At 41.6% G+C, this 25,817-nt stretch overlaps 1 protein-coding gene across 1 annotated transcript in view; it reads left to right on the forward strand.

The window, feature by feature from the left end:
• The window catches only part of LOC115465140 (GRB2-associated and regulator of MAPK protein 2-like), a 264,342-nt gene that overhangs the window by 80,877 nt on the left and 157,648 nt on the right, over window positions 1–25,817 (forward strand). Inside the window, exon 2 of the mRNA XM_030195541.1 lies at window positions 8,800–8,940. Within this exon, the coding sequence (XP_030051401.1) occupies window positions 8,800–8,940 (141 nt within the window). The remainder of the gene's footprint in view (window positions 1–8,799; window positions 8,941–25,817) is intronic.

Genomic DNA, 25,817 nt, shown 5'->3' on the forward strand with positions numbered 1-25,817 from the left:
TAGGTTGTTAACCACATTGATTCACACTCTGTTACATTACTCAAATATCCCTGTCATCATGGGGGAGACTTCAATGTGGTTCATGATCCTATTTTAGATAGATCTACTGGTTCAGATCAAGACAGCCAGAATCCCTCTCGGGGCATTCCCTCGCTCTGTTCCACAATAGATCTTTTATATATCTGGTGTACATTACATCCTGGAGACAGGGATTACACCCATTTGTCCAGGGTTCATGCCTCTCAATCTAGAATTGATTATTCATTGTTATCCCAGACACTTTTTTTTCTCAGGTGCAAGATGCTGGGATAGGCCCTTGCAGTATCGTGGATCACTCTTTGATATGGTGCTCATTGGTGCTTGGTACATCAGTGGTGATTTCCTCTTCTGTTATATTGGGATATGGAGTTTTGAGAATATCTTTTGCATCAGTGGTCTGATTACATACCACTGATTACAGACCACTGTCCATAATGCTATTCATTGAGATAATCTGGTGCTCCACTGGGAGGCAGTGCTTAGGGGTGCCATAAAACAATGCCCATGACAGGGAGATTTTGCACCTCAAACGTAAGGTCACCACAGCATGTATTCTATATGATAACTGCCCTACTCCTCGGCAGAAAAGTTCTTTGTTGGCTGCTGAAGCTGCCCGTACCAATATTATAAATATCGGCTCTATTTGCATGGGAACAAACATGGGAAATTATTATCTAAACTTATTTGACAGGCTAAAGGATCATGCATTGTTTCGCAGGTAGATAAAGGGTGGGGGGCACTTGGTACATACAGATAGAAAAATAGCAGATGTTTTTAGAATGTATTATTAGCTCCTTTACGCTCGTCCCTCTGGGGAAGATTTGGAAAGCAACATTTATTTGGATGGTCATACGTTACCGATGCATTCTACTGATTCTTGAGCTAAACTAAGTGCTCACATTACAGGGGATGAGGTTGCTCTGGCTATTCTGCAGAGTGCTCTTTACAAAACTCCGGGCCCTGATGGCTCCAATCTAGAATTTTATAAGATTCTGAGTCTTTCAGTTTTGCCCACTTTGCAATCTCTTCATACAATTTTTGGTGATGGGTGAATTGCCAGACTCCTTACGACTTGCGCAGATAGTGGTACTCTTGAAGCCCAGAAAAGATCCAACACAGAATGCTTCTTACCGACCTATTTCTCGTTTGAATGTTGAAGCCAAATTGTTTGCCAAAATTCTGGCTAATAAAGTGCTACTGTCCTTAGTAGTTGAGTCACAGGTGGGATTTGTGTGAGGCCATACAAGTGTAGAAATATGTGCATGCTTCTTGCTTCCATTGAAGAGGTGGTGAGATTGGTGATGCCTTCTCTGATGGTCAGTTTTGACATAGAGAAGGCATTTAATCATGTGAACTGGGATTTCTTTTTTGCCACTGTTTAATCACAGAGAACCCTTTAGTCCCTACACTTTAAATCTTACCAAAAATCCATAAAATTATCAGTAATCCACCAGGCAAACCAATTGTTTTAGGAAATGGTTCCGTTTTGGAACCACTATCGACCTTTGATTATTTTCTCCATCTATATGTCCTTCATATTCCATCATATGATCAGGACTCAACAAATAATTGTTGCAAAAGCTGCAACAATATGACGGCGACCTTACTGACACCATTACGGTCACCCTTGATATAGTCTCTTCATACACCAATATCCCACAAGTGTGAAGCATTGTTCATTGTAGAAGAGACCTTGAAGGGAAGGGTTCATCACAGATGGATTCCAAACCATTTGACTGTGACGTTTGCCACACTTGCACTCACCAAAATCTCTGTTTCGAATGAGTCTACTACCAGCTAATAAAAGGCACGACCATTAGAGGCTTCTATTTCCCTCAATTTAGCCAATTTATACATAACCAATTTTGAGAAGAGTTTCTTGAGCGAACATCCAGTTAAAGATAACATCCGTCTATACAGAAAATATATAGATGATACTCACATCACCCGGAAGACTTTTTTCATGTGCCTCAACATCAGAGATCCTAACATGATATTTAAAATGAAATACAACACACATGAGATCTGCTTCATAGACCTCAGCGTGCATCAAAAGCACATGCCGATGCCAGCACAGGCCCCCTTTTACTGCAGCTTAGTAAAAGGACCTCATAGTAAATAGACAAGCAACACCGCTTACACGATTACACTTGTGACTATGTTGTAATATCATAGGGGGAGGGGGTTCTTAGCAGAGTAAACAGTAATATTTGTTACTTTGTTACAATATACAGGTTGTTCTCTGTGGTTTGTTTATCTGGAAGATACCTTTTAGATTTCTTCTACAAAAGGTTATCATTTTACATTTTTTTATATTCACTATTTTAAATTTCATTGACTATGTTCTACTGTTCTTATCATTTCATTTAGTTGCAGTGCATTAATCATTGACCTACGTGTCATCTTCTGTTTTCTTCTCCCCCCCCCTCTTTTTTTTTAGTATGTACATTTCATTCAGCATATACGTATGTGCACACCCTTATTGTTTTAAATCTGTTTAACTGATATCTTACTGTATTCACATGCACAGTTCACACTGCCACATGTAGCACAATACCTTTTTCATGCCTGCAGTTTTATAATACTTTTTAATTCATTGATTGAGACTTGTGGTTGGATGCCCTTACATTTGTACTCATATATGTACACCCCTTAATTAGTTTTATTTGAATTTTATTTATTTACACATATTCTTATAGATATTTTCTTATATGGTTTTATGTGTGAAGCAGATTATAATGATGGTTATCATTTGGTTTTACTCTTTAATGTTCTACAAATTCACCTGTGAAATGTGAAGTATATACAAGCATTTGCACTTATTTTGTACTTGCCTATATATAACCCTAGGATTAGTTTGATTGGAACTTTATTTATTTAGTCATTTCATGTTCATTTATCTATGTATTTATGTGTTAAGAAGTAGTTAATGATGGGGATGGTGACGTATATAGAAGTATATACTGTATAAAGCTTTTGTTTATTTTATCGCATGGATTTTGAGACTGATTGTACTTACTTTGAACTTATGTATACCCTTAGAATCAATTCAATCAAAATTGTATTTATCTATTTATTTAAAGTTACTTATCTATATGTATTTGTGTTCAGCAGCAGTTAGTGATGGTTATTTATTTATTTATACTTTATTTTATTACTCCATGAATTTGCCTGTGAAATATGCAGTATGTTCATGCCTTTGCTCTTACCAGCTGTTTTTATTCCTTAGGATTTTATATAGTTTTTAGACCTTATAAAGCTCTTTTTTTCATTTTACAATTTTGATGTAATTTATGATATTATTTACTTTTTATGTTTTGTATATGTTACTTGTAGATCCCTGAGGCAGGCTTTTTAAAGACAAAACATGGTCCTGTGTCGGGTCCTTTGTGTCTTCAAAACCCCCCACAGTTTTTAGTTACCCAAGCGGTGGAAGACTCGTCTTTTGACCTTACTTTTTTGCTTGTGCCTATAATTTGTGGTGCATAGTTTAGGGATCTGGTTAGACACAGAATTCAAAGGAGATTGTAAAATGAGATGACTCTCTTCTTCAGTACTTTTCCAACTTCGCATGCTTTGTCAAATTCACTCATACTTCTCTTTAGATGATATGCAAAAAATTGTTCACGCTTTAATCTATTCAAGAATTGACTATTGTAACTCACTATCTCGGATTTTCTAAAAATTCTAAATTCAGGATCCAATTGCTGCAAAATACAGCAGTACTGTATAAAACCAAGGGGTCTTTTTACTAAGCCATGCTAGGAAGTGGCTGGTGCTGTGATTAGTGCATGGACCTGTCGCTTGCTCCAGCCACTTTCTAGCATGGCTGAAAAATGGCCACGTTCATTTTTTTTTAATGGCCATGTGCTCATTTCCATATTAGCATGTGGCTATTACCACCGGGAGCCCTTAGCACCACCTGTTTAGGAGGCGGTAAGGGCTCCTACGCTACTCCTCCACTAATCAGGTAGTGTGCAGTAATGCGCCCGTGCTACCTGATTATCGCAGGCTCGCCTACTCACTGCCCCCATGCTAGAAAATAATTTCTATTTTCTCCCACAGAAATTGGAGCATTTGGTGGTGCTATCCTACTGCCCTTTAGTAAAAGGGCCCCCAAGTTTGATAGTGGAACTCCACTACTTAAATCTTTACATTGACTTCCTGTCATTGCCAAGATAGATTTTCCAATTTTGTGTTTGGTTTTCAAAATAGTGTATGGTAACTGTGTGGAATATTTGGTTTCTCTAATTTCCCTTTGATCTGGTCAGAGTTCAAGTAAATTGGTAAATAAAAATAAACTATCAGTTCCTCCATCATCTTCTGTAAGATTACAATCTTCCTGTAAGAAGTTATTTTCTCCTGCCGCAGTCTCATTATGGAATTCCTTGCCTACCAAGCTTAGATTAGAAAGTGATTATTTGGAATTTCACAAACAAATTGAAATTTTGACTTCAAAAATATTTTAATTAGGATTATATTATATTTACTTTGTTGATTTTGAAATTGTTTGTGATCATTGTTATGATTAATGCCGTATATTTGTCATTATTAATTTTGTGAACCATCCAGATCCATCAGTTTTGACGGTATATAAAATTATTTGTTATGTTATGTTGCTGGAAAGTATTGACATGAGCAGTGAAAGTGAGCAAAGGAGGCCAAGGTGATGAAGAAGAGAAACAGAGGTTGAATGAGCAAAGGGTCTGGACGGGTATGTATGAGGGAGATAGGGGGGAGAGACAACTGATGAGGCTAGGGGATCTGGGGGAGGGTGGTGATCAAGAAGACTGAGGGGGCTCGGGTGTTCAAAGTGAGCAAGACGCTGGAGGAGAGAGAGAGTAAACAAGAGGGACCAGGCGAATGAGCAGGAGCAAGAGGGCAGGATAGGTGAGAGGGAGAGGATTGAGGGTGACTGAGCAAGGGAGGCTGAAGACATGAAAGGATATAAAGAAACAGGAAGCAAATGGAGAAAGGGAAAAGGGTCAGGTATGAGAACAGGGATAAAGGGAAAGGACACAGAGAGAAACAGTACAAAGATGGAGGGGAAAGAAGAGAAATATTTGGAATAAATCATCAAAGGAACATGAAGAAGAGATAGTAAAGGAGAGAGCTGAGAGTGTGTATTGGTTGGAAAATGGTGGTAGAACAAAGGGGAAAGGAAGAGACCACAGATAGAATTTGAGGGAAAAAAAGAGGCAGGAGAAGGGGTAGAAAGAGAAAAGGAAGAAAATTAATATAAAAAAAAATGTTTGAAGGAAAATGAGACAAAGAAAGAGACACAAAACAGAAAAGAAGGAAGATCCCAGACAGAAAATGAAAAAATAGCGTCATGACCAGAGAATAAGAAAAAGACGTGCAGAGCAAGAGACAGCAATAATTGGAAAATATTTTATTGCTTGAAAGAGAATTTGATTAGTCCAGTTAATGTACATCATCCTGTAAAGTATCAGAGCCTGAATGCATCTCCCACATAGAGAGAATATACAAGTAGATTCCCTTCTCTGCAGAACACACCCTCTATTCCTGAGAGTTTGTACTAGGTTCTTATATTCTGTGATAACAAAATGTGTTGTAGGCATCAGGAAATCATCTATTGTGAGACTAGATTACAAACTTTTCTGTGGTTCTCTATAGATTGCCTGCTCACTGTTTCCACTTTATGTAGTTGTAATTGTTATGACTTTTATGTACATTTTTATGGGGAAAAGGATAAAGGATGCATGGGTGAGTGTGTGTATGTGGTGGATGGGTGGGAGGTTGGCACCCCAGATCTTCTAAGTGTGCCTATAGGGCTCAGTTTCAAAGCACTTAGATTAGCAACGATCCATACGTTACTATGTAACTTTGTAAGTCTAAGTGCTTTGAAATACACCTCCAGGTGTGCTAGATGCATGGCAGGTTGATGCCCTGAACCTCTCAAGGATCTAGCAACATTCCTGCACTTGTTTTTTGTATGCCCAAATTTTTCGAGAAAATATATACACACATTTTTGAAAATCCCACATTTTGTATGTAAAGTGCAAATTCCACCCGAACCCTAGCCCTAGAGATGCCTCTGCTCACCATGTAGAGTTTAACCCACATATATGCCAGTTTTTACAATCCCCTCCCCACCACCACCATCATGTGGGAACCTTTACCGTGCATTCCTGCAGCTAAGTTTTACTTGTTGTTGATATTTCTAGTGATTATTTTGTTTCAAATATCAAAACATCTCTATCCTTAAGTGCTAGGCTTAATTTTATATAGTTTTGCAACATAGTGGTTGAGCCATGAGGAAAAGAAGAAAGAAAGGGGACAGGATTTGGTATACTGTCTTTCTGTATTTACAAAGTGGTTTACATGTTATGTACATGTATGTATTTTGTACCTGGGGCAATGGAGGGTACAAGTGACTTGCTCAGAGTCATGAGGAGCTGCAGTGAAAATTAAACCCAGTTCTCCTAGTTCTCAGGCCACTGCATGAATCGTTAGGCCACTCCTCCACCCCTGTCTGTTTACTATAGTGTGCACAGATTATACTTTTGTAACTACATGGAGAAGCCACTGCTTGCCCTGGGATTGTTAGCATGGAGTGTAGCTACTATTTGGGTTTCTGCCAAGTACTTGTGATCTGGATTGGCCACTGTTAGGAATAAGATACTGGGCTAGATAGACCATTGGTTTGACTCAGTATGGCTATTCTTATGCTCTTATGTTATATACCACATGGGCAAGTTTGTAATGGCTTTCTTCCAAGGATAAAGCACTATCCCTTAGAAATGGCTCAGAAACTTCTCCTTACTATGCTTCATCCATTAATCAATTAATTAGTTAATTTGGATTTTGCTCACACCTTTTCAGCAGTAGCTCAAGGTGAGTTACATTCAGGTACACTGGGTATTAAATGACCAATTCTAGAACATAGTGGCTAGAAAGAGCCTTTTCTATAAAGAAACACAGGCACCCATTGTGCTTTATGGAATACTATCCTAACCAGTTATATGCTACTTAACATTCCAGCACAAGCCCTTACAGCAGCCATAGTGCCTAAATGCTGCAGATATGTATGCAGCGTACAGCTTTTTATACATGAAGGTAGCAATTCTATAACTGGATGCCACAATTTAGGCATCTAGGTGCAGTGCACTGAGCATTAATTCCATAATGGAACCTGGGCACCAAGACTCTTGAGCACTAATTCCATAATGGAACCTGAGCACCAAGACACTGAGCACTAATTCCATAATGGAACCTTGGCACCAAGACTCTTGAGCGCTAATTCCATAATGGAACCTGACCACACCCCCTTTTGAGTTGTGCTCTGTGAGACTTGGGCACCCAGTGTTATAGAATAGTGTGCAGTGAGTTGCACATATGCACTTAAATGCCATTATTCTAAACATTTACATGCATAAGGAGCATGTTAATGCTAGTACCTATGTTGTACAGTTACCCCCTAAGTGATATTTTTGCCTGTACATTGATTTTTTCAGGATATGCACACTAAAAATTGTTAAGCCCAACTTTTAGCATGTAAGGCTCTGGTTCTTTAAATTTGTAAATTTCGAGACAGAGGAGAGCAAAATAGTTGACTGGATTAGGGAACTTTTCTAAATATTCTAGAAAAGGAAACTTGCCATCCACAAGGTGAAATAGAAAGGTAAATATTGCTTTAATATAGACACTAATCAGTTGATCAGAGATCAGCATACAGAGGAGGTCCTGAAAGACATTGCCATAGTTGGCTTCTGATAAGGAATGGAAGATGAAAACAAAGACGATGAGCAGTGGAGGACAAAGCACAATGCTGACCTTATGAAAGTAGCAGGGGGACCAGGGGACACTTAATAAAATTATATGGAAATACTTTTAAAGTAAATAAGAGGAAATATGTTTTCACTCAAAGAATAGTTAAGCTCTGGAACTCACTGCCGGAGGATATGGTAACAGTGGTTAGTGTGCTTTAAAAAGGTTTGGACAAGTTCCTGGAGGAAAAGTCCATAGTCTGTTATTGAGATGGACATGGAGGAAGCCGCCCTGGGATTGGTAGCATGGAATGCTGCTACTATTTGGATTCTTCCAGGTACTTGTGACCTGGATTGGCCACTGTTAGAAGCAGGATACTGGGCCAGATGGACCATTGGTCTGACCCAGTATGGTTATTCTTATGTTCTTAATAAGGGATAGTTCTTTACAAGAGAGCAGAAACAGAAAATCAGACAAAGCCATGTACTGTTGCTGCTTCTCCTCCTCTGGTTGTACCATAATGGAAAGATTTATTTCAGCTAGATCAGGGATTTCCAAACCTGTTCTGAAGGACCCCTAGCCAGTCAGGTTTTTATGATATCTACAATGAATATGAATGAGAGAAGACTGCATGCAATGGAGGCAGTGCACAGAAATCTATCTTATGAATATTCATCGTGGATAGCCTGAAAACCTGATTGGATGTAGGTCTCTCAGAACCACTGTTCCCTCTAAGCTAAGCAGGAGTCCTCCAGCTGCATTGCTGTGGTGCTTCAATATTGTGTTTTCAGTTGCTAGGGAGAGGCAGGTTCTTTGGAGTCCTGCAGAGTCTGCTTGTCCCTCACTGTTGAAAATGTGATAGTGAAACAGCACCCCCTACTGGCAGGACTGCAGGTGGAGGACTCCCACTCAGCTTAGATGGAACAGTATTTAGGACGGGTTAGGGAAGCCCTGATCTAGATCTACTGTTAATACTTTGGTCTGGAGGACAGTGCTATACTCAGCTGTATGGTTTCATCTCTGCTGCAGGAGAGTGCGTGGAAGGAGTGAGCGACCAGGACGTCATCCTTATTCATTCTTGCCGACAGTGGACAACAGTGACTGCCCACAGCCTGGAGGAGGGCCATTACGTCATTGGTCCGAAAATTGACATCCCACTGCAGTACCCAGGTATGCTGGAATTATCTGAAGGACATGGTGACACTACATGAGCTTCTACCATGTGGAAGAGTGACCCCTGCTCCAAGGCAAGTAGGTAACCATGTCAGCCATGGAGACCTACAGGGCAATTCTATAACTTGGCAGCACAACAGAATGGACATAGAACCTATTCTATAATGGCTTCAGGCGTGCCTAAGCTGTTATAGAATACTAGTGTAAAGCCGAATTGGCACATGAAAATGTAGACATGCCCATTTATGACAGGTCAATGGCAGGTGTAAGTTGGCATGCCTATGTAACTATGCAATGCACACAACATGCATGCCCCCTCACAGTTATGCGTCAAGCGATTTTGGTGCATATTTGATAGAATAGTCTCTAGTATTTACATAAATACAACTTAATTGCACCAATGACGCATGCAAGCTCTAGTATTCTACAACTCACATGTGTATTTGGCCCCTAATGCTGGGCACCAACTTATAGAAATGCTCTTATAGAGCACTAGGGTAGTGAACAGTGGTATTTTTAGGAGGTCATAGAAACCATACCAGAGTTCAAAGTTCCAACCCTTTCTGTCACCTGCAAAATAGATCTCTTGTTTTTTGTTGACTACAATTTGCAGAGAATTGCTGAATTAGATATGTGATGCACATTGGGAAAAGTAATCTGAATCATAGTTACCTGATGTTAGGGTTCACCTTAGGAGTCAGCACCCAAGAAAAAGATCTAGGTGTCTTCGGGGACAATATGCTGAAAACATCTGCCCAGAGTTCAGCAGCAGCCAAGAAAGCAAACAGAATTATTAGGAAAGGGATAGAAAATAATAAAATGCCTCTGTATTGCTCCATGGTGAGACCTCATCTTGCATATTGTGTGCAATTCTGGTCACCATCAGGCTCATTTTCGAAGGTGATCGCCGGCCATCTTCCGACACAAATCGGAAGATGGCGATCTCCTGAAACCGGCCAGATCGGTATAATCGAAAGCCGATTTTGGCCGGCTTCAATTGCTTTCCGTCGCTGAGCCGGTGAAATTTCAAGGGGGCGTGTCGGTAGGGTAGTGAAGGCGGGACGGGGGCATGCTCATGAGATGGCTGGCTTCGCCCGATAATGGGAAAAAAAGCCAGGCTTGACAAGCATTTCGCCGGCTTTACTTGGTCCCTTTTTTTTCACGACCAAACTTCAAAAAGGAGCCCCAACTGACCAAATGACCATCCGAGGGAATCGGGGATGACCTCCCCTTACTCCCCCACTGGTCACCAATCCCCTCCCACCCAAAAAAAATCCAAGTGCTCATCAGGGAGATCCTAAATCAAAACTATTTTTGTCCAGCTTTTTCAGTAGTACCAGTGGGATTTGACCCGCCCACCTCTGGATTACAAGACCAGTACTCTAACCACTTGGCCACAGCTCCACTTACTGGGATGTCCCTCCCTTTTGATTATGCCCCTTCAGGTCTCTCTCAGCCAATCACAGTGCATTTAGCTGTCTGTGAGTGGCTGAGAGAGACCCCTGTCTATGAGTGGCTGAGAGAGACCAGAAGGGGTATAATCAAAAGGGAGGGACATCCAAGTAAGTGGAGCTGTGGCCAAGTGGTTAGAATACCAGTCTGGTAATCCAGAGGTAGCCAGTTCAAATCCCACAAGCACTTGGATTTTTTTTCTTCTTTTTTGAAGCTGGCCATCGGCCATCTCTCAACATTTGACCTAAATGTTGAGATTTAGCCGGCCCCAACCGTATTATCGAAAGAAAAGATGGCCGGCCATCTTTTTCAATAATACGGTTGGTACCGCCCCTTTGCGGAGCCGGCCCCGAAGATGGCCAGCCATGTAGATGGCCGGTACCGTTCGATTATGCCCCTCCATATCTGAATGAAGATATAGCAGAATTAGAAAAGGTTCAAAGGAAGGTGGCCAAAATGATTAAGGGGATGGAACTCTTCTCATTTGAGAAAAGCTAAAGAAGTTAGGGCTCTTCATCTTGGAAAAGTGATGGCTGATGGGTGATATGATTGAGGTCTACAAAATCCTGCGTGGTGTAGAATGGGTAAAAGTGAATCGATTTAGTATTTTTTTGAAAGAATAAACAGACTAGGGGGAACTCAATGAATCTATATGGTAATATTTATAAAATGAATAAGAGGAAATATTTTTTCACTCAGTGAATAGTTAAGCTCTAGAACTCGTTACCAGGAGATGTGGTAGCAGAGGTTAGAGCTTCTGGGTTTGAAAAAAGGCTTGGGCAAATTTCTGGAGCAAAAATTCATAGTCTGCTATTGAGCTAAACATGGGGGAAGCCACTGCTTGCCCTGGGAATGGTAATATAGAACGTTGCTACTATTTGATATTCAGTCAGGCACTTGTGACCTGGATTAGCCACTGTTTGAAGCAGGATAGTGAGCTAGATGGACTATCAGTCTGCCTCAGTGTGGCTATTCTTGTTTTCTTCTGATATAGTATATGAAAGCTGAAGTACTGAATGTGCTAGAGAACCAAGTGAAATGAGAAATGAAGACGCTAAAGATGCTGGAAACTTGAAGAGTTCCATGAAATCCTGCTTTTGCTATTCTGTTTTGTATATATTCTACCCAGTATCACATGGAATGTACAATAGGTATTCACTTAGGGGTCCTCTCAGCACACAGGAAAATTAACACAGTGGTGGTTAACTGGAGGTTTTGAGTGATCTATAGCACATTTCAATTTTTCATAAGATACAGTCTTATATAAAGCTCACTATCCAAGAGGCAGGAACACAAAACAAGCAAAATGCACATTGCACAAGATGATAATGGTGAATGCCTCTGTTTTTAATTATTGCAGTAGAAGTTAATGCTTCAAATTTCAGAGTGGTAGGTCATAAATGTATCTAGAAAACAACAATTCACCCACATTAAAGCAATGTTGTATGTCTCAGAGAGTTGACAAAGGTTCTATATAGTCCTTTGGTCATGTACCTTCTTTGTTTCATCTTACCTTCATTCTGGACTCTCTTTGTGATACATTTATTGCCTGACTGACTGACTCACTAAATAGAAGCAGGAAAGAAAATCCTACATATGTGATAAGGAACCAAGCTGACCTCTCCAAGGGTCTTTTAACATACAGTATTGCTGCACCAATTGCAGATTTAGAGAAGCAGAGAGAGGTTCACTGCCAAGTCGCTCGTCTCCACATAAAATCAATGTGTGGATAAGTTATTTGGGGAATCTATGCAGTCCTTTTACTACAGTGTGCAGACCATTGGCATGTGAATTAGCACACATGAATTCCCACCCTAACTGCATAGCTTGTTATACACGGTGCCTGGAGAAAAAAGGGACCCCCATTTCCAAATAACCCAAAAAGTCCTACTGCAGCAGAAATGTCTGCCTGAAATTCGAGACATTTCTGAGTACTTTATTTTTCAACAGGATGGAGCTTCAGCACATCCAGCTAGCAAAACAGTTAAGCTCTAATTAATGAAACCCCAGAATTCATTGAGCCAACAGCTGGGTGGCGTCAAAGACTTTGTGAATGTGTCAGAGTTGAAAGAGGACACGTTCAACAGAAATTATGAACTAATTAAGAACCCCCCCCCCCCCCCCCATTATACCGGTGGTTTCCAAACCTGGTCCTGGAGACATCCCAGCCAGTCAGGTTTTCACGATACCCACAATGAATATTCTTGAGAGAGATGTGCATGCAGTGGAGGCAGTGCATGCAAATCTCTGTCATTAATAGTCATTGTGAATATCCTGAAAACCTGACTTGCTGGGGTGCCTCCGGGATCAAGTTTGGGAACTATTGCATTGCACTAATGTATTTTCAAAAATCATACTAAATGTTTAAACAATTGTAAAGTATTTTGAAACTATGTAAGGGGTCCCGTTTTTTTCCGGACACCATGTAGATTGGGAAATGGGAGAATTATATGTAAGAAATAGGCATGGACAGTGCATTGGAATTAGCATGTGGTCACTTCCCGCATGCTAACTGTCACTGGTGAAGATAGCACGGATGCAGTTACTGAATCCTAAATAGGAGTCATTAAGTGCATTCACGGAAACTACCAGTGGACGTACTGCACCTCTATGGAAAAATGCAGGGAATGCCCCCAACAGCTACTGCACAGGCTTCACACTTACCACAGTGGCATACCCACTGGAGGGGCCTGGACTTCCCCCCCCCCAAATTGTAGCACCATCTGCTGTGCCTGGTGGGGAACCCCAAGCCACAAGCTGGAAAGGTCCTCCACTGACAGCCTGGCCATCGGCGGCACTTTCCATGGGCCACTGCTGCCGTACCAATCCTCCCCTGGGCATGCTCGGTTTTATATCTCACCTATTATTCTAAATGGGTTACAATAAAATCCATAAAAAAACTGTGACATAAAGTTAATAACACAACGTGTTGAACTCATAAACAATTTTAAAAAAGAAATAAAATATAAAAGGACCTTCATTAATCCTATTATAAACCTTTCCTGAATATTTTTGACCATACAACAGTACTAACGCTAATAGTTGCCCCGTCCCCAACTGGAGCAGGTCGGGGCAATTCCCGGAGTGCCAGCCCTGCCAAGATGGCCGGCGCTCCGCGCGAAATGATCTCGGCAACACTCAGAGTGCTGGTCCCGCCAATATGGCTGTCGTTCCGCCCCGCAGGAGCGCTCCCTGAAGAGGTGAGGAGCATAACAGTGCCCCCTTCACTCATAAGGGCTATTGTAGTGGGGGACAGGGTGTTTTGGATGGGTTTTGGAGGGCTCAGGGGACAAGATAAGGGAGCAAAGGTGAGATGTGTACCTGGGAGCATTTTCATGAAGTGCACAGAAGTGTCCTCTAGGGTGTCCCATTGCTCTCTTGGGATGGGAGACCAGTCTACTAAAAATGCTGGCTCCTCCTACATCCCAATGGCATGAATCTCCACATTTTGCAGTTATTCTGGTTTTTTTGTGGTTTTTATAAATGGACCAAAAAAAAAATGTCCAAAGCACAAAACCTTGTTCGATACAGTATTTTCTGAAAAAAAAAAAAAAAGAAAGATGTTTTTCTTTTTCGAAAATGATTTTCTTTCCTATTTGGATTTTGGACGTTATGTGCAAAACGTGTAAAATCAAACTTAGACATCATATCGAAAATGCCCCTCCACGTCACTTACAAGTAGCTTTACAGAATAGTACTTAGGCACCCTGCTGGCACTTTTGCAGCTAAGTGTACATTTACCCATGAAAATGCTGGTATTCTGTACATTTACATAAGATGAACATAAATGTGTGTGCCCAGTTATAGAAATATAGGGTTGGAGCATTATCTTGTCCAGGGTTCTGAAGGTTGATTGTATGATAGACTGTACCTACCTTGACTGTCAGACCGTGGGTGTTAGCCAGGCTACCTTCCTCTTCTTTGCCAGGAACGCTGGTTGCCTATAGCTACTCGTCTGCACTTCAAATTATTAACTCTGATTCATAAGACCCTGCAAACTGGCCAGCCTACTATTATGGCTGCATATCTTTCACCTTACTGCCCTACATGAACACTTCGTTGGGCAGATCAGCTCCTCCTAGTGGTGCCCTCGTTTTGGGAACTTCTATTAACCACATTTCGAAAGGCACCGTTTTCCTTAGTGAGGCCTGTCCAATGGAATGCAGTTCCACCAGATTTGCGTAAGGTGCGTTCTCATAATGAATTTAAGAAGGTTCTTTCAACCTACCTTTTTTCAGCAAGCCTATGGTCTTAACTTTGGCCCCTGGGCCTATTTCCCCTCGTATATTTCGGCTACAGACTGTCCAGTTGGTGGACCAATGCCTGCAGTGATTGCTATGTTTAATTGTTTGCTATCTTATTCTTTCTATATGTTGTCTGCTATTTGTTGTTTGCTGTCCTATGGGACTCAATTCTATAAATGGCGACAAATTTGGCTGTCGATTAAAATTAGCGTTAAGCGCTATTCTGTAAATGGCGCTTGGATTTGGCACCATTTATAGATTTGGTGCCAGGATCTGCATTCAAAATTTATACCTAGTAAAACCTGGTGTAAGTTCACATGCCTTTTGTTAAATATCTATTATACCCCTCTGTGTGAGGTTTTCAAATCATTAGGTGTGGAGTATTGTTTGTACACAGATGATATTCAGTTTTTTTTTCCTATGGACAATGCATTGATGGAAGGGTCATACTGGCAGCATTTGATGTTATCTGTTTCAATGGTAGATGATTTATTTTTTATTATGTATGTTTTAATGGGACCCGCTTAGGGTATAAGCGAGTTAGAAATGTTTTAAATAAAATAAATAGATCTCCTTTATACTAAAAAAAAACTGTGTGTAAATTCCAGGAACGCCCCTGATCTGCCCATGCCCCTCCCATGGCCACGCCTCCTTTACGGATCCACGCATAAAATTTATGCGCTGATCCTGGCGCCTAAAGATGTGCATGCAAATTTTAATTAATGCCAATTAACACTGATAATTATTAGCACCCAATTATCGGTGCTAATTAGCTCATTAATCAATTAAATTGCTTGCAGAAATTTGGTACGCAGCCATATCTGCGTGCACAATTATGAGAGCCATATATAGAATTAGAGCTATGGCTCAGAAAGGAACAGGTCAATTGAGTGTAATATGTTTAGAAGTCAATCTGCTACATCAGGTGATGAAAAATAGGGCAAAAATCTAGGAAAGAGACCAAAATATTAGCACAGAGGGACCAGAGCTGGTGCCAATTTGCTGGGGAAGGTTGGACTCAATGGACAGATGGTGTGGAGGCAGGGGAATGACTGGATGGATATTTTAAGGACTGAGATCATTCCTACTGTCGTAGCTAGAAGTTTAATGATTGTTCTGAGAGCGTCCTAGGCTGATAATGATTCATGCTAATAAATAAATAATGTGAAATGTATCCAGGCATGGGGTAGGGAGGGTTAATCACTGCTCTCAGAGGGGAGGGAGTAAGGGAAGGAGGAGGAGAGCTGTTTGAGAAATGTGTTAACTTGTCTTGCTGCACTCATTGATAAAGTGAAATCAATATGAGCCAACCAGAGCTCCCTGGAGTCAGGCACAGAGGGCTGTGGGATGAATTTCTGCTCATTTCCCAGTCCCATTCAGGCTGAGCAAAGGACGAGTCTGTGTCTGCTTTCATTATGGAATGAAGCATAAGCAGCTCTGCAGTGCCACTGGGCATAAGATGACAGTGTTGCAATTCAACCCATGGCAAAGATTCAGTGGTAATTCTCTTTCTTTCTATTTGCTTTCACATGTAATATCTCAAAGATACCATCAAGAAAAATATTACATTTGCAAGGGAAATCTAGAAATAAACACCAAAAACAAAAACAGTGGATAATTATGAAAGTTATCCCACTAGAATAAAGGAAAGGCGAGAGCCAACACTATGGGACCAATTCTGCAACTGGACACCTCCTTTTAGGCCCCTTGAGAATGTGGGTAGGAACCTATTCTGTCTCAAAACCTGAGTGCTCATCTGTAAGTAATGCGTGTAAATGCGAGCCCTACCCATGTCTCATGCTTGCTCTACCTCTGCGTATGCATCCCTCACTCTTGCAAATACACACTATGGGGGGCTTTTACTAAAGCTTAGCTCGAGTTATCTGCAGCAGGGCCCATTTTATTCCTATGGGCCCTGCTGCAGATAACTCAAGCTAAGTTTTAGTAAAAGACCTCCCTATGTAACACAAGCCGGTATTTGTAAAATAGCACCCAGGTACCCTGCCAGCACTTATAGGAGTAAGTGCACATGTACCCACGTAATGCCTAATTTTTTAGCTCCCAATATTCAGCCGGCGGTGGAAAGCGGTTGTTTGTCCCCCACCTGCACTAAAACCAGAAATTCAATGCCAGGCCCTGTCTGAGCTTTGTCATTAAATACCTGTTTGTTTTATTTTTTAAAGCCGGCAAGATAATGACCTATTAAGTTAATATCAGACTTAACCAATCATGGGTTGGTGGATAAAGATAGGACAGCAAATTATTTGGTTTTATTTAACTGCTAAACCTCGCCGGATACATCTGAATATTAGGACGCAACTGGACTCTGCCCCCGGAATGCCCCCAACGTATCTGACTTGATGTTTGGCGTTAACCAGTTAAGTGCAACTGAAAATGACTGGATAGCCACGAACAAGTTGGTGGCCATTCCCATTTGGCTAACTCTCTTTGAATATTAGCCGGTAGATGATTACATACTCAATTGGTGCATAAATGCGATTGGCCAGATTATAGAATTGCCCTTCACAGGTCCAAGTAAAACCCTCCCCCTAAATAGAATAATTGACTGGACTACTGGCTTATAGAGAGTGTCACTATGCTTCTCCCATCTAGAAAACACTTTAGCTGAAAGAATTCAAAGAACCTAAAAGTCTAATTTTCAGTACAAATCATACATTTACAGGGAAATCTTAGAACAAATCTTCCACCAAGAGAGATCACCTCCTGGCTAGTGGCATACCAAGGGGGGGGGGGCGGTGGGGGCGGTCCGCCCCGGGTGCACGCCTCTGGGGGGGTGCCACGCGCCTGTCGGCTCTTTGTTTTCATGCTCCCTTTGCCCCGGAACAGGTTACTTCCTGTTCCGGGGCAGAGGGAGCATGAAAACGAAGAGCCGGCAGGCGCGCGGCACCCCCCCCCCCAGTGGTGTGCACCGGGGGGGCATCGCGCTGTTCCGGGGGGGTGCTGCACCTGGGGGGGCGGGGCGCATTGGCGATCCGCCCCGGGTGTCAGCCCCCCTAGGAACGCCACTGCTCCCGGCGCATAGCCAGGAACTGTTTTCCCTTCTTCCGAGTCCACCTACTGTACAAATGTCAGGAAATATCTGAATTCTTTTCCTCCAGAAAGGAAACATCTTAAGATCTAAAATATAGACACATAATAGCTTCCTTATCCTGCACAAAATGATAGAAACTAGCAGGGTAGTTCTCTTGGTTATTTCCTCTTTTGAACTCTTCAAAATCCCCATCAAGTCCAGGCTCTCTGATGAAACAGTGGAGGAGTGGCCTAGTGGTTACGGTGGTGGATTTTGGTCCTGAGGAACTGAGTTCAATTCCCACTTCAGGCACAGGCAGCTCCTTGTGACTCTGAGCAAGTCACTTAACCCTCCATTGCCCCAGGTACAAATAAGTACCTGTATATGTAAGCCGCATTGAGCCTGCCATGAGTGGGAAAGCACAGGGTACAAATGTAACAAAAACAACCCATCAAGACCTCCTGTTGTCTGTCAATTTGCCCTTCTCCCATATGGGAAGATGATACACTTTGTACAAGGGAGAGTAAGCAGTCTCCAGATATTTAAGACCTCTTTTAGAAAACATGTTAAGTGTAGATGTCAACATAAACAGAAAATTCAGCAAACTCAAGTGTAATAGCCTTGTATAGTTGTCCAGATGTCCAAGCTTCCTGTTGGCAACCATTTTATCTTGAACCACACTATCCTAGATGTCCTTAAATTTGGAAGTACATTGAGGTAATCCTATAACTTGGTGCCTATATGTAAGTGCCCAGAGGGCACCTGATAGAAACCTATAATGGACAGTAGGCACCTAATTTTCTTTATTCAATACTAGCATAGCAACTGAACAGAGATTAAAACTAAGTTTCTATTGTTGGGTACAAAACAAAATCAGGAAATGGCATCAGGTCTGATTATAGATTGGGATCATTTTACTTTGGATCAATCTATTAAAATCTTAAGTATTACATTGGTCAATAAATTATCTATGGAACCACAGATAAATTCATTAATTAGAAGCTATTTCTATACTATGAGAAGGCTACGTGCTATCCACAAATATCTATTAGAAGAGCTATTCAGACTTGTAGTACAGTCTTTGATACTCAGCAAGCTGGATTATTGTAACATCATTTACTTGGGGTTGCTGAAATATCTGCTAAAAATGGTCCAAACTATTCAGAATGTTGCCGTTTGTCTGATCTTTTCGCTTAAGAAATCAGACAAAATAACGGATTATTTTGTCAAGCATCACTGGCTTAATGTCGAGGCCAGGATTACTTTTAAATTAGGATATTTTTTTGTGGATGATAATACAGGGCATAGTACCATTATATATGATTTCCCATGTGGATTATTCATTAGCAGAATGATTGTAAAATACTTGTAACCTGTTTTCATTTGATTACCCAAGTCCCCGGGGTATTATTTCTAAGAAAACTTTTTCAGATCTATTTGCATATCAGTTGCCAAATTTTGGGAATTTTTACCACCTAATTTAAGATTTTTACTTAGTTATGGATTGTTTAAAAAGAGTCTAAAGACTTTACTGTTTAACAGATCTGTGATTATTAAATAACCATATAGATTCCAAATTTTTTTCTCTTCTTTTAAAATAAGACAATTTATAACTGTTTCTGTACTGTGACATCCTAGGCGAATTGTGTCCTAGTGTCTTACTGTAACCTGCTGTGAACTATTTAATGTGGTGTTAGCGGGCTCTAAGTGGCCTAACTGTAACTGTTTCTGATATAAACACATATAAGTTAGATGAGAGCACTTACACCAGTGATAGGGCTGGTGTAAATGTATACACCAAAGTTCTGGTGATTGGCACATACTATCCGATATTCAAAATGATTTATCCAGCTGCTGACCGGTTAAATCGCTTGGTTTGGGGCTTAGCACCAAACACAGTGCCAGCTATCTTGGGGGCATTCACTTAAGCAGCCCCTGTTAGCTCATAAATGGGACTACATAAAAGTCTGTCCTACTTTTATGCGATAACCCATGACCGTTTAAGTGATGGATATTGACTTAAGTGGCTATGTGTTAGCCAGCTTACAAATAACCAGATATTCAAAGTCAAAGCCCGCACATGTCCAGGCTTTGAATATCAAGGAATAACACCATTGGCAGTGTGCAAAATGCTCACCACTGATGACTGAATATTGACCCCATAATTTATAATGTTCCATAAGTTACGAGTATAACTTTGCATCCTGCCCACACTCTCTGAATCTTCTTTTTCACTTCCAGGATTAGCAGTATCCCTTAATGCTCTTAGCTCTCCCTACACTCCTCCCTGGGAACTCCATTCATTGGGTAAATCTCTAATCTGTACCCTTCTCCTTCACTGCCAGCTCCAGACTCTGTTCCTTTTGTCTTGCTGCACCATGCGCCTGGAATAGACTTCCTGAGTCAGTACATCAAGCTCCATCTCTGGCAGTATTCAAATCTAGGCTAAAAGCCCACATTTTGAGGTTGCTTAAGTCCTAACTCTGATTCACTTGTTCAGTACCCTTGTCTGTTTTAATCATTCCCACCTTAAGTAATTTCTTTATCCCTTATTTGTCCTGTTTATTTGTCTTAATGTCATGTCCCCTACCTCAACACAAACGGAATCCTTGGGCTGCATGGGGTCCCGTCGACACGCACACGTGACTGACACAGCCCTGAGCCATGTGTGTGTGTAGTTCTTCTCTGGCTGCAGGCTCCTTGATTGCTTTGCTTCCATGCATCTGGGTCTGTTCTCTCTCTGCCTGGCTTCCCTTGTTTCTCTCCTATTGGTTTTCTGGTTCCTCCTTCCCCTGCTCTTGTCCTATGGCTGTGCTCCTTCTCCCTGCCGGTCCCTGCTGATGTCAGACACCAGCACTTTATCAGCTGAGCTCTTCCTCGACTTCGTGCTTCAGCTTCTACTTTGGTAGGTGTTACTTGCTGAGTAGTTTGCTTCTTCTCTACTTTGTCCCTCGTTGCTGACTTTGCCTGTACCTGGATTACTCTCTTGCCTGCTGCCTGCCTACTGACTTTGCTTGTGCCTGGATTACTCTCTCAACCTGCTGCCTGCCTATTTTTACCTGTGCCTGGATTACTCTCTTGCCTGCCTACTGACTTTGCCTGTACCTGGATTACTCTCTTGACCTGCTGCCTGCCTGGCTGATACGTTCACCACCCCGCTTCCAGCTCCGTCTCGTAAGTCCTGCAGGTCACCTGCACCTAGGGGCTCAACCTCTGGGGAACGGCAGTCAGTGACGGTGAAACCCGGGGTTGTCCGGCTGCCAACAGAACCTGGTCCGAGAACTGGGCTGACACTTGATTAGATTAGATTGTAAGCTCTGCCAAGCAGGGACTGTCTCTTATGTGTTTAGTGTACAGTGCTTCGTACACCTAAAAGCGCTATAGAAAAGATAAGGAGGAGGAGGACGAGTAGCCTTCCTTCTGTTCCTGACTGTATTCACTATATAGTGGTATTTTGATTTCACCAGCCAAAGTCAGGTAGACACTGTGGTAAAGTGGCTTAGTTAAGCAAAGACAAGAAACTGTCTCTGAGCTGAGTATGCATCACAGTCAGGTTTCTTTCCATTTTAATATCTCCATCACCTCACTGGTAAGGATAACCTGCCCAGTTCTGGAAAGTATTGGGTAGCATAAAAGTCACCTATAAAGTGGTAGAGCCACCAGAGCTCTCTACATAAGTAAATATATACACCAAAATATTAATGACTGAACATGTTAACATAGTAAATGACAGCAGATAAAGACCAGCATGGCCCATGTTTTCTGGCACTCACCATTTACAGAATACTAGCTTAGCACAGATCTTGCAACTAATGCTGGACCCTGGATTTATGTCTGCTACAACCTGGTGTAATGTTGGTGCCTAACTTAGGCGCAGATATGACATTATTCTATAATATCGTGCCTAACCTCTGGGATACCCACTGATCTGCCCATACTAATCCCATAGCTACCCCACTTTTGAGTTACACGCTATGAAATTTAGGTGCACACAAAGCCAAATTGCCAATGAATTCCACTTATTGATTGTTAATGCCTTTTTAAATAATTAATTTGCACGTTCAGCTGCTGTAGGCACACAAATTTGGGTGACCTACAGTGGGGGAAATAAGTATTTGATCCCTTGCTGATTTTGTAAGTTTGCCCACTGATAAAGACATGAGCAGCCCATAATTGAAGGGTAGGTTATTGGTAACAGTGAGAGATAGCACATCACAAATTAAATCCGGAAAATCACATTGTGGAAAGTATATGAATTTATTTGCATTCTGCAGAGGGAAATAAGTATTTAATCCCTCTGGCAAACAAGACCTAATACTTGGTGGCAAAACCCTTGTTGGCAAGCACAGCGGTCAGACGTCTTCTGTAGTTGATGATGAGGTTTGCACACATGTCAGGAGGAATTTTGGTCCACTCCTCTTTGCAGATCATCTCTAAATCATTAAGAGTTCTGGGCTGTCGCTTGGCAACTCGCAGCTTCAGCTCCCTCCATAAGTTTTCAATGGGATTAAGGTCTGGTGACTGGCTAGGCCACTCCATGACCCTAATGTGCTTCTTCCTGAGCCACTCCTTTGTTGCCTTGGCTGTATGTTTTGGGTCATTGTCGTGCTGGAAGACCCAGCCACGACCCATTTTTAAGGCCCTGGCGGAGGGAAGGAGGTTGTCACTCAGAATTGTACGGTACATGGCCCCATCCATTCTCCCATTGATGCGGTGAAGTAGTCCTGTGCCCTTAGCAGAGAAACACCCCCAAAACATAACATTTCCACCTTCATGCTTGACAGTGGGGACGGTGTTCTTTGGGTCATAGGCAGCATTTCTCTTCCTCCAAACACGGCGAGTTGAGTTCATGCCAAAGAGCTCAATTTTTGTCTCATCTGACCACAGCACCTTCTCCCAATCACTCTCGGCATCATCCAGGTGTTCACTGGCAAACTTCAGACAGGCCGTCACATGTGCCTTCCGGAGCAGGGGGACCTTGCGGGCACTGCAGGATTGCAATCCGTTATGTCGTAATGTGTTACCAATGGTTTTCGTGGTGACAGTGGTCCCAGCTGCCTTGAGATCATTGACAAGTTCCCCCCTTGTAGTTGTAGGCTGATTTCTAACCTTCCTCATGATCAAGGATACCCCACGAGGTGAGATTTTGCGTGGAGCCCCAGATCTTTGTCGATTGACAGTCATTTTGTACTTCTTCCATTTTCTTACTATGGCACCAACAGTTGTCTCCTTCTCGCCCAGCGTCTTACTGATGGTTTTGTAGCCCATTCCAGCCTTGTGCAGGTGTATGATCTTGTCCCTGACATCCTTAGACAGCTCCTTGCTCTTGGCCATTTTGTAGAGGTTAGAGTCTGACTGATTCACTGAGTCTGTGGACAGGTGTCTTTCATACAGGTGACCATTGCCGACAGCTGTCTGTCATGCAGGTAACGAGTTGATTTGGAGCATCTACCTGGTCTGTAGGGGCCAGATCTCTTACTGGTTGGTGGGGGATCAAATACTTATTTCCCTCTGCAGAATGCAAATAAATTCATATACTTTCCACAATGTGATTTTCCGGATTTAATTTGTGATGTGCTATCTCTCACTGTTACCAATAACCTACCCTTCAATTATGGGCTGCTCATGTCTTTGTCAGTGGGCAAACTTACAAAATCAGCAAGGGATCAAATACTTATTTCCCCCACTGTATATAGAATCCAGGGGATAATGTGTATTAATACATTACTAAACAGTTGCTAAGACCGGCCCTGTGCTAGACTATTTGTGTGAGAGCGGGAGGGAAGAAGGTAAAATGCTGAACCATGTGTGGTGTGGGAGTGTGTGTGTGTAGAGGGGGAGAAGGTATAATGCTGACAGTGTGTAGGGGTGGGGAAGTAGAAGGTAAAATGCTGGACTATGTGTGAGGGTGTTCCTTGACAATTTTAGCATCATGTAAGTGTGCCATAAGACAAAAACAGGTTGAAAGTCTGTGCCCTATATCTTCTTTGGAGCTGCTCCTCATCTTATGCTTTCTTCCATATATGTGGAGCTCCTTTGATCTCTTGTGTCTGCTCCTGTTCATCTCCACTTGTTTTTTCAGCACCACAAGTTTAGCTTAAATCTGTTTTTATTTTTCTTACTATTGCTGCTCTGCAGTTCTCCTTCTTTGCCTCAAAGTGAAACTCTTGTCAGCCCTCTTCAGTGCGCTAAATTGGGGGAGAACCTTCCTCCTGGTGGCTGGATTGCTCCCTCTTCCTTCTCCTGCAGCTGGGTTTCTCCCAGGCAGCAGTTGGGTCTCTTCTTGCTCCTATCAGTCTTGCCACCTCACCTTCGGACCCCATGCAGTGCCATCTGTAGTCAGAAGTATTTTGGTTGGCAATATGGGGGCAAGCTATGTATTGGTAAGGCAAGCCAAAGTGACATTTCCACACATCATGCCTACCATCACATGTCTATGATCATGGTCAATTTTATTTGATGTACTGCCAATCATTAGTATGTATCTAAGTGGTTTACAAAGTTAAAATATAAAACTCATAGAGAGTAACTAGAAAGGGAATGAGTAGGGAGAGGATACATTAGGAGACCTAGGTTACATGGCTCAATGTTTAAATGGTGTGAAGGGATAAGGGGTCAAGGAGAAGGGTTGATAAAAAGTGCAGACACAAAAACAGAAGGGAGGATGGGGTTGGAAGTAGAGACAAGAACATATCAAACTATGAACAGTAGTGCTTGTCTTTCAATTTGGGGGAAATGCTTTGTTAAGTTTTAAGTTTTTGTTTAAAGGCCTTATGTGTAGGCTCAAGTCTAATGTCCAAGAGGAGTTGATTCCAAAGAAATGGGGTTATTACTTTAAAACATGAATTTTGATTAGATTCAAATTTGACTATACAATATGAAGGAATTACTAAGAGATTCTGGTGGGCTGAACGGAGGGTGTGGGATGGTGTGTAAGGTATAAGTGTATTACTGAGGAAAGAGGAAACACCTGTGTGAATGATTTGATGTGCTATTGTGAGAATTTTGAAGGGAATTTGATATGATACCAGTACGCCAATGTTCATTGTAGAGCTAGGGAGTTGCATGATTAAATTTTTTTTTGCCTAAGATGAGTTTAACGGTGGCATTTTGGATCAGTTGCAACCGGTGCCTTTGACATGTTGTGAGATCTGATAATAGGAAATTACAGGAGTCCAGTTTAGAGAGGATCAAGGAATGAACTAGTAATCTTAAGGCTGTGAATGGATCGAGTGTATCTGTTGCAGGGTGAAAAACATTTCTTCACAAAGTTTGAGACATGAACATTGAAGTTTAGTTTATTATTATCAAAGGTGATTCCTAACAGTTTGATAGTGTCTTGAAATGGAACAGGGTTTCCACATATTTCAGGCAACCTGGAAAGAGCAGGTGAAGCACTGGGGGGAAATAGTACAGTTGTGGTTTTAGTTGGGTTGATTTGGAGATGGTTGTGTGTAAACCAGTTGGCTATGATATCAAGCTTGCTTGAAAGATATTCATAAAGATCAGAGCGGAATCCATCAAGGAGAAAATTTGGATGTCATCTGCATAGATCAAAGATTGAATGAGAAATTCCAATAATGTGAGATAGATGTTAAAGAGGATGAGTCCCAAATTGGAGCCCTGAGGTACACACAAAAAAAGAGTGGGAAGTAGAAGTAAAATCTTGAAATTCAACTTGTGAACCTGTCAGAAATGTAGGATTGAAACTATGTGAGAGCTGTGCCAGTAATGTTGAAATTGATTAAGTGCTGAATAAGAATGGTGTGGTCAACCAAGTCAAAAGCAATGTAAAAATCAAGTGAAAGTAGAAGAACTTCCCTACCAGAGTCAAGAGTGAGATGGATGAAATCAGTGAGTGCCAATAAAGAGTACTCTGTGCTATAGTGTTGATGGAAGCCCATTTGTTTAGGAAGAACAGCATATCTATTATCAAGGAATCATATACTCCCCACCCCCATACTCTTAAATTAGCAATGTATGATACCAGGATCTTCTATGCATACAGAAATCCTCCCACTTCCATCCAGTTTCAGATACTCAATAAAACTACTATTCTAACTAATAGAAGAATTTGAATGAAGCTATGCGGGAGTGAAGTCTGGATTCTCTACAGGATTAGATAGAATCTTGCTATAAACTTGATC

Source organism: Microcaecilia unicolor, chromosome 3 (genome assembly GCF_901765095.1).
Source record: "Microcaecilia unicolor chromosome 3, aMicUni1.1, whole genome shotgun sequence".
In the NCBI taxonomy this organism is placed as follows: domain Eukaryota; kingdom Metazoa; phylum Chordata; class Amphibia; order Gymnophiona; family Siphonopidae; genus Microcaecilia; species Microcaecilia unicolor.